This window comes from Orycteropus afer, unplaced genomic scaffold (genome assembly GCF_000298275.1).
Source record: "Orycteropus afer afer isolate SDZICR_OR568_19922 unplaced genomic scaffold, OryAfe1.0 scaffold00041, whole genome shotgun sequence".
NCBI lineage: Eukaryota > Metazoa > Chordata > Mammalia > Tubulidentata > Orycteropodidae > Orycteropus > Orycteropus afer.
Window position 1 is genome coordinate 7,112,327 of NW_006921628.1, and position 10,563 is coordinate 7,122,889.

General features: G+C 35.9%; 1 protein-coding gene across 1 annotated transcript in view; it reads right to left on the reverse strand.

Annotated features, from left to right (window-relative positions):
• DNAH12 (dynein axonemal heavy chain 12) overlaps positions 1-10,563 on the reverse strand; it is a 313,213-nt gene that overhangs the window by 76,529 nt on the left and 226,121 nt on the right. The window contains exons 55-57 of the mRNA XM_042780465.1: positions 7,407-7,621; positions 6,238-6,430; positions 1,688-1,880 (exon numbers count right to left, since the gene is read on the reverse strand). Of these exons, the coding sequence (XP_042636399.1) occupies positions 1,688-1,880; positions 6,238-6,430; positions 7,407-7,621 (601 nt within the window). The remainder of the gene's footprint in view (positions 1-1,687; positions 1,881-6,237; positions 6,431-7,406; positions 7,622-10,563) is intronic.

A 10,563-nucleotide genomic window follows, 5' to 3' on the forward strand; every position in this document is an offset into this window, starting at 1 on the left:
GCCAGGCTTCTGGTGAGCAGTCAAGTGCCTTAGGCACTATGCTACCAGAGCTCCCACTTGAACCAATATATGTGCATATATCTCCTTTTCACTCATTCTTAGTAAGAAATAAACCAACCAGTAATAAATGCTCCCTATTTTCCTTCCCCTTAAAAACAGTAATGATAACAATAAGACAGATTGGTGAGAGAACAATAAGAAGTAGGTTCTGCTTTGATGGAATTGGGAAGGAGGACATAAAAGCATATTTCCACCATAGTTACAGAAGGATGACTGTTCTATCTAAGACCCTACCCACCTAGTTCTCCCTAAAAAAACAGTGTACCTGACCAGGAGGAGCTGTCACATCTTTATATTCATGCAAAACCAAACTCATCCAGAGGGGAAGTGTGACTAGATGTTCTGAGGCTTCTGGCCCAGAAATGGATGGATGGTGGGAGATAGTGGAGGGATGCTGAGTGACCAGTACATTTTTTTTTTTTTTTTTTACGTTTCTGATTAACCCAATGTTAAAAACCAGCAATAACAAAACAGCTGCTGTTGAGCCAATTCTAACTTACGTCAATCCCATGAGTGTCAGAATAGAACTGTGTGCTTTATAGAATTTTCCGTGGCTGATGTTTTAGAAGTAAATCACCAGGCCTTTCTTCTGAGGCACCTGTGAACCACCAAGCTCTCCGTGAGCAGCCAAATACATTAACCACTTGCACCAACCAGAGGCTCCTTGCCCACTGTTATGCAACAACGTAACACACTGACGTGGAGTCGGACCCAACTTCTAGCAACCCCTCCTTAGGTTTCTGAGGCAGTATCACTATGGAAGTAGATTGCCCAACCTTCCAACGAGTGGCTGGTGGGTTTGAACCTCCAGCCTTTTGGTTAGCAGTCAAATGCCTTAGGCACTATGCCACCATTGGGTGGGTCTATTAGAATTGAAAGAATTCTAATAGATAATCAATCTAATAGATAATCAACTTATAAATTTGACATAATGCTATTTATCCGTGTTAGATAAATATGCAATAAATGACTTGTATCCTATCCTCCACTTACCATCCTTGACTCTCATACCTCTCTCCCAAACAAATGACAAAGCAATGTCAGAAAATCCCTACTGGTTTCTAGAACTTAACCAGCAGCTAACCCCACACATTTCAAGCTCCACTCAAATAAAATTTGAATGAATCTGACTCACCTATCTTACTATCTAATCATAAAAAATACATTTCTAAAAATTTCATTCTAAATTTATTTCTTCTGTATAGAGATAAAAAGGAGCTCTGGGGTGCGATGGTTAAAGGATTCAGTTACTAACTAAAAGGTCAGTGGTTTCAATCCACAAGCTGCTCTGCAGGAGAAAGATGAGGCAGTCTACTTCTGTAAAGATTGACAGTTTTGGAAACCTGTGGAACTGTTCTACTCGGTCCTAAAGTGTCTCTATGAGTTCAGAATTGACTCAATGGCAGTGGGTTTTAGTTTTGGGTATATATATATATATATACATATATATATCAGACTAGGTTTTGAATAATTCTGATAATGGTAAGAGATACTGTGATTTTAAAATTCATTTCTATGTTTTAGCATTTTATCAATTCTTTTTTCTTTTGCAGGAAGCTTATCACAGCATTTTCCTCAAGGACTGGAAGACAAAAGAATTGAAACATTTCTAGGATTCTTTATTCACCTGCTGTTTCTTTGTTATCTCATTGGACATGATTTTAGCAGAGTCTAAGATTTTAATTGCACTTTCATCTTCTAAAATGTTGCCTTCTGAAGATGATAATGTTTCTAAAATTCTTTTCTCTATATCTTTTAGTTGTTTCTTATTAGCTGCAGACTGAAGAATAAGAGCATTTCGTTCCTCTTCTAGTTCTGGTCTAAAAAGATAGAAATATTTAATATAAGTTTGTAGTACTTTATCTAAATTTATATGTAAGTGTTATGTATCACAATTTTATAGATATTTAAGCAATTTTTCAGACATCGTAACACAAACTAAGGTTATGTCTCTTTATCTTAATCCAAGAAAATGAAAATCACTTCTATACAAATAATAATCTGAGAAATTTAAGCAAAAAGAAAAAAAATGTATTAATTGCATACATGTTAAATGTGGCAATAGCTTATACAAAATAAGTTTAAGAAAACATTGGGTTTATCCATCTGGAAGCCACTTATGTGAGAATAAGAACTGGAGAAGAGACTGAAAGCAGGCAATGTCTTATTTATTCCTTGGCTTTGTCATCAGTTAATTTTAATCATCTACAATAGCAGAGATAGAAAGGATATACAACTGGTTTATCAGATGATAGACAAAATTGGCACTTATGTCTTAATAAAGATGGTGTAAAATATCTAAGTAACACTGTCCGTAATGTTATACAGTATGTTATGTCATGTGACATGTGTACAACTAATTTTAATTTGGTCTTTGTTGCAGAAGGTACTCTCTAAACTCTTGGAATTTCCATAAAAATTAGTAATTATGTCACTCATTAACTCTTTTATTTCTACAGCAGAAGCATGTATTCAACATGTGGTTTCTTCATGCTTTGGTGGTGGGAAAATTCCAAAATCCTTATTTCTCTTTTAGAGACTGATTCAGTAGGATGTGTGTGTGAGAGAGAGACAGATGTATTTATTACAGTGTTGAAAGAGAAATAGTCGATTATGTGGACGTGTATTAGGTACAGCCAAGCTGGATGTTTCCATTTGGTAAGGAAGGTACACATGCATGTTTACATTTATGTAAAATATTTGCAGTGAAAAAGAGGAAGATCCTCTACAACATGGATTGACACAGCGGCTGCAATGATGAGCTCGAGCTTAACAAAGATTGTGAGGATGGTGCATGACCAGGCAGTGTTTCGTTCTGTTGTACTATGAGTCAAACCTGACTTGACAACACCTAACAGCAATAACAATAATGGAAAAAATACATAAAATATGAAGAAAATAATGAAATTGCCTATAAACTTACCTCCCTAGGCTTGGTCACTGTTAACATTCTGATGTATTGTTTCCAATCTTTATGTGTGTATGTGTGTGTGTGTGTGTGTGTATACACACACAAATGTTTATATTTGTTATCCATCCATTAGTATATATATATATATATATATATATATATATATATATATATATATATATATATATATATATATGTATAATTGTTTTTTAAATGGAAAACATTTATTTATTTATTCATTTTTTATTTTTGCAGTGTTCTCTCCCATCCCTTCCCACCCCTGGTAACCAACAAAGTTAGTTTTCTTCCATATATAAACCTTTCCTTGACTTTTTACAATAACGAACTAATACTATGTTTGTCCTTCTTTGATTGACTTATTTCACTCAGCATAATGTCCTCCAAGTTCATCCACGTTATGAGGTGTTTTGCAGATTCTATGTTATTCTTTAGGGTTGCATAGTATTCCATTGTGTGTAAGTACCATAGCTTGGTTATCCATTCTTCTGTTGATGGGCACCTAAGTTGTTTCCATCTTTTTGCTAATGTAAACAGTGCTGTGATGAACATGGATATGCATATATCTGTTCTAATCCTGGCTCTCACTTCTTAGGATATATACCTAGTAATGAAATTGCTGCATCAAATCATATTTCTAATTCTAACTTTTTAAGGAATCACTATACTGCTTTCCACAGTGGTTGTATCATTTAACAGTCCCACCAGCAGTGTATGAGAGTCCAAATCTCTCCACATCATTGCCAGCATTTATTTTCTGTCTTGTTGAACTTTGTTACGAGTGCTGGGGTGAGATGGTATCTCGTTGTTTTGATTTGCATTTCGCTATTGGCTAATGATCATCAACACGTCTTCATTTGTTGGCCGCCTGAACATCCTCTTCAGTGAAGTGTCTAGTTATGTCTTCTGCTCATTTTTAAATTGTATTGTTTGTCTTTTTGTTGTTGAGGTGTTGGCGTTTTCTATAAATTTTAGAGGTAAGTCCCTTGTCAGGTATATCATTGCTGAGTATTTTTTTCCCAAACTGTAGGTTCTCATCTTACTCTTTTGGGGAAATCTTTTGAAGGACATAAAAAATTTAATTTTTAGAAGGTTCCAGTCATCTAGTTTATCTTCTGCTGTTTGTGCATTTTGAGTTATGCTTCACAGCTGTTTATGCCATGAATTGTTGTTGTTGTTATGCACCACTGAGTTGGACCTGACTCATAGTGATCCCTCCTTGGGTTTCCAAGGCAGTATTACTATGGAAGTAGATTGCCCAACCTTCCTTCCGAGGAGTGACTGGTGGGTTTGAACCTGCAGGCTTTTGGTTAGCAGTCAAGTGCCTTAGGCACTATGCTACCAGAGCTCCTAGGGCCCCTAAATTTGCCCCTATTTTTTCCTCGAGGAACTTTAGAGTTGTAGGTTTCACAGTTAAGTCTTTGACCCATTTGGAGTTAGTTTTTATGTATGGTGCAAGGTATGGATCTTGTTTCATTTTTTCTGCAAGTGGATATCCAGTTTTGCCAGCACCATTTGTTAAAGAGACCATCTTTTCCCCCATATAATGGATTTCAGCCCTTTGTCAAAAATCAGCTGACCATTGGTCGATGGATCTATTTCTGGGTTCTCAATTCTGTTGCACTGGTCTATGTAATTGTACCAATACCAGGTGTTTTGACTACTACTGTGGCTGTATAGTAGGGTTTTGAGATTGAGGAGTGTGAGACCTACTTTGTTGCTGTTCTTCAATAAGGCTTTGCTTATCCAAGGTCTCTTTCCTTTCCGTATAAAATTAGTGATTGCTTTTTCCATATCCTTAAAGAATGTTGATGGGATCTGGATTGGGATTGCATTAAATGTATAGATTGCTTTGGGTAAAACTGACATTTTTACAATGTTCAATCTTCCTATCTATGAGCATGGTATGTTCTGCCATTTATGTAGATCTCTTATAGTTTCTTGAAGTAGTGTTTTGTAGATTTCTTTGTACAGGCCTTTTGTGTCCTTAGTCAGATTTATTCCCAAGTATTTAATTTTTTGGTAGCTATTGTAAATGGTATTTATTTCCTTTTCAGCAATCTCTTTGCTGGTGTACAGGAATTCAACTGATTTTTGGATGATGACCTTTTATCTTGCCACTATGCTAAATCTCTCAATTAGTTCCAGTAGTTTTTTTGCTGAGTCTCTTGGGTTTTCTATGTATAGGATTACATCATCAGCAGACAGGGATAGTTTTACTTCGTCCTTACCAATTTGGATGCCTTTGATTTCCCTTTCATACCTTACTGCTCTGGCTAGGACTTCCAATACAATGTTGAATAGAAGTGGTGATAGAGTGCATCCTTGTCTGGTTCCTGTTCACAAGGGTAATGGTTTCAGTCTCTCTCCACTGACAATAATGTTGGCTGTTGATTTTGCATATAGACCCTTTATTACGTTGAGGAATTTCCCTTCTATTCATAATGGGCTGAGTGTTTTTATCAGGAATGGGTGTTGGATTTCATCAAATGTCTTTTCTGCATCAATTGATATGATCATGTGGTTCTTTCCTTGTTTTATTTATGTGATGGATGAATTGATTGTTTTTCTAATGTTGAACCATCCTTGCATACCTGGTCTGAACTCCACTTCCAAAAACCAGACTCACTGCCATCAAATCGGATCCAACTCATAGCAAACCCTCCTTGGTTTTCCAAGGTGGTACTGCTATGGAAGTAGATTGCCCAACCTTCCTTCCGAGAAGTAGCTGGTGGGTTTGAACCACCACCTTTCTGGTTAGTAGTCATAGGGCTTAGTCACTATACTACCAGAGCTCCCATGAACCCCACTTAGTCATAATGTATTATTTTTCTAGTATGTTCAAATTTGGGTTCTATTGGCTAGGATTTTGTTGAAGATTTCCATCCATTAATATTTTTAATAATCATGTTCTCATTTCATTTATATTCTATATATAAGTCTTAGAATGCATTTCTAATTATGTCCATAGCATTAATTCCTAGAAGTGAAGTTTCTAGCTCAAACACTCACATACAAGTCAGAGTCATGGCATATACCTTGAATCACACTGCCCAGACTAAAATCAATATAACATGGTTGGCTTATAAGTTAATTTTACAGAGTTATTATACTGAAGGATTCTGTAATTATTTAACATAATGAAATAAAAATTTGACACAGTGTAGACATATTCACATAACAAAAGCATTAAAAGCTTACAAATATTCATCTCTAGACCATCTAGATGCATCTAGGAAAATACATACCTCTCCTTTGCAACAACAATACCTAGTAATTGATCTTCAAGTCCTTCTGGAGTTATCATGAAATTGAGCAGAGACACTTTTGTAGCCAGCTCTGGCATATAGTGTGGATTTCTCAGTTTTGTGGTGATATAAAATTTGAAATCAAAGGAATACTCAATAATGACTTCACCAAGTCTGATGCAATCAATGCCACCTATATTTCAGAAAACAGAAGTACAATGAATAAGATAAAGTTACATAGTACCTCTGCTTATGTACTTCTAAGGACTTGCTTAGCTTAAAAGAAAGGGTACTAAAGTAATTTGAAATAGAAAACAGATGTGACAAGTGTCACAAACTGTGCAGCAAGTGTACAATTACACACTGGACTCATTCAGAGGTAGTAGAGGACTTTTTCTCTGGTTATCATGGAGCCTTCTAAGTCAAGATTTGTTTTTGACTTTCCTTCCTGCATCAATTTTCAATCATGACTCCAAAATTATTTGTGTAAGATTAAAGCTATTACAGGTTGTAGAGTTTAGCAAAGCTAATTTTTTTTTTTGTTTATTTGTTTTATAAGAAGGATATCCAAACCATCTAAAGTCAACTCTGGCCCACATACACCATAACTATTCATAATAATGGGCTTTGTATGGTCCTTGGTCACAAGATAAAGGAATTTCATGCTGGCTTCAATTTCTTCATGTTCTCTATAAAAGAGCAGGAGTCCCTGGGCGGTGCAAATGGTTAACACACGTGGCTACTAACTGATATGTTGGTGGTTCAAGTCTACACAGAGGCACAGGGGAAGAAAGGTCTGGAAATCTACTTCCAAAGAATCAGCCACTGAAAGCCCTATGGAGCACAGTTGTACTGTGACTCCCATGGGGTTGCCATGAGCCTAAGTTTCACTTGTTTCTCTATGAGTTGAAATCAGTTCAACAGCACACAATGACAACATAGAGTAACAGTCTAGATAATAGTGATTAAAGCAGTGAAGACAGGGCAAGAATACCTGAACAATGTTCATTCCTGACAGATTGCTCCAAAGTTTCTTTTACCCATAACAGTAACACACAGAAGTTCTGAGTTATTAACATTATTATTAGATTTATGTAGTGGTTTTCTTCATGCCTCAAAGATAATCTAATCATTTTTAGTTCTACCAACTAATATTAATTATATTCTACCTTGTTTAAAAGTTTGTCTGAGTAGTAAAGGCTCCAAAGATGGATCCAGTTCTTCGCCAACATTTTCTAATAGAAGTGGAGTTCCAAACTGAATACAATTTTCCAGTGTTCTCATATAGTCTGAATCTGATAGTTTAATAACACTAAGCTGATTTTCTTTTTCAGAATTTTTGATCCACTTATTGGCTTGGCCCTGCGGGTCAATCATTAAAGGCCTAAAATATAATAAGAAAAAATCTGAGGAGAATAAATAAATGTTTGGATTCCTTAATAATTTTTTAATTTAAATAATGCTACAATCAATCTGTATAATTACAGTGTTTCACATGCATTATCAAGATTAATCTTCACAAAAATTAGTGAAAAGGAGTTATATTTCCATATATTTTCAAGTAAAGAAATTCATTCTGATTATTCATTTTGGTTATCTAGTGCTACTGTAACAGACATACCACAAATGTATGGCTTTAACAAACAGGGATTTATTCTCTTACAGCTTAGGAGGCTAGAAGTCCAAGTTCAAAGTGCCAGTTCTAGGGGCTGGGTAAAATAACTCCTTGATCTTGGGCTTTAGCTCTGCCTCTTGCTCCCAGCCAACTTAAGCTGAGGCTTCTCTCTCTCTTTTTTTTTTCCTTCAAAGAAATTGAAACACAAGATCGACTCCGAGCAGTTATTCTATATAGAAACAGGGAGCCATTAGTTTTTTCTGGAATCAAAATAGTCTCCCTATATGCATATAAAGTAACTGCTCAGAACAAACCCCACGTTTCAATTTCTTTGAGTTTTGATTATCATTATTATTTTATTATTATTATTATTGTGTGGAGTTCTCTTAACTCAGACAGCTGCTGGCTGCTGAGGCTGATAAATCCAAGGTCAACAAAATGGAATAGTTTCAAAATTGTCAAGCAACACAGCAGGCCACTAGTTCAAGTTCAGAAACAGTCTCAAGATTGGCAGACAACATGACAGCCCACAAAGATGAAGACTTGGCCAAATGCAGGATCCAGATGTGTCAAAAAGCTAGAGATCTTTCTCAAAGCTGCTTTGCATATATTGGAAGCAGACCATATCTCTGCTCACAGTAGATTCCACCATGGAGCTGATTACCGGTCTCATCATGGGAAATAACTACATCCAGCTGCCCAGCCACTGAAAACCAGACCCAGCCAACCTGACACATAACCTTAACTACCAGTTATAAAACTATTTCAATGCCAGAAGAAGTAGGCTCTTATGAACCAGTGAGTTGTGCTCTTTCTAATATAGTAAACTGCCTTCATGATAATTTTAATACATATCTGCTAATATATGAAAACTCTATTGCAAAATTATTTGATAAAAATTGAAAACAAATGATCCACTAGCCTATAGAGAATTTTCCTCAAGTAATGAGTAGAACCACAAACTGAGTGTCCAAGTTTAGTCTGAAGATCTATTCATACATTTCAGAGTCTTTCCTATGTAAGTATGGTAAAGACTTTGTGTTTAAGAACACATGGTTCATGGTATCAATATGATGTGCTCTTTCCTTCCTCAATGGTGATGCTGAGTGTCCTAGGTTTCTTTGATATTCAACAAAGTACCTTAAATTATCTATTAAAACATACAATATTTGAAGATCGGTGAAACAGCAAGCAATTTGTTATTATGTGTTTACCACAATAACAACAAAGGACACAGAAAAGGGAGTCCTGACCCACGTCACTTCAGTGATCCTTTCGGTGCCAATAGCTTCTACAGCTAAAATCTCTTTCCCTTTACCTAAAAATAAGCTCTTGAATCAACTATTCCTAGAAAGGTATATTATTTTATTTTCTTTCTTTCTCAAAAGACAAAAAAGTACACCACTACTTGACTGGTTGTTTTCATCTCCACCTCAAATTGTGCTGAAAGCCTATTGAGAGCACAAAAAAGGTCCAAACACTAGTTAAAATTAACTTTTGCTACCACAGCAAGCAGAACTAATGTGTTTTGCAAATGAGAAAGGGATTTTGCATACTCAAACCAAAAAACTAACCAAAATCACTGCCGTCGAGTCAGATCCGACTCATAGCGACCTCTCCTTGGGGTTCCAAGGCAGTATCACTACAGAAGTAGATTGCCCAATCTTACTTCCAAAGAGTGGCTGGTGGGTTTGAACCTCCAGCTTTCTGGTTAGCAGTCAAGTGCCTTAGGCACTATGCCACCAGAACTTCTTATATCTTTCTTCCTTCCAAAAACTAAACCCATTGCCATTGAGTCGATTCTGACTAATAGCAACCCTTTAGGACACAGTAGAATTGCCTCATAGGATTTCCAAAGTGGTAAATCTTTATGGAAGCACACTGCCTTATCTTTCTCCTATGGAGGGGCTGGTGGGTTCGAACTGCAGACCTTTTGGTTAGCAGCCAAATGTGTCAACCACTGCACCACCAGAGCTCCTTTTTGTTTCCTTAGACATTCGTATTATTGGAAAAAAATACAGCATTTGTTCATTCACCTACAAAAAGTGACAATACTTAGAAATTTACATTCTTTAATGCATAAATAATGGTTCTTGGTAATGCAATAATTAGACATTTTTATGTAGTAAAAGATATCTGACTTTTGCTTAATATAGTCTTATGTAAGACTCAAAATCAAGATGCAATAAAATGAAAGGTTGATAAATTCGACAATATACAAATTAAAATATAAATATATATATATGACAATAATACCACAAACACATCAAAAGACAACTAACAAACCTGGAACATATCAGAGATAAAGGGCTAATCTTTCCATTAAATGAAAGTCTTAAAAACTGAGAGAATAAAGACCAAAAATTTTATAGAAAAATAAACAGGAACAGGAATTTCATGAAAATTTGAAATGAAATTTCATATGAACAGGAATTTCATAAAAAAGATAAAATTGCCTTTAACCATGAAAGTATTTTCAAAGTCATTCATAAGCAGAGAATTATAAATAAAAATTACATTTATTATTGTTGTTGTTGTTGTTAAGTGCCGTCGAATCATTTCCGACTCATAGCGACCCCATGCACAGCAGAACGAAACACTGCCCAGTCCCGCGTCAGCCCCACAATCCCTGCTATACTTGAGCCCATCATTGCATCCACTGTGTCAATCCATCTCGTTGAAGGCCTCCCCCTCTTTCGTCGACCCTCCAC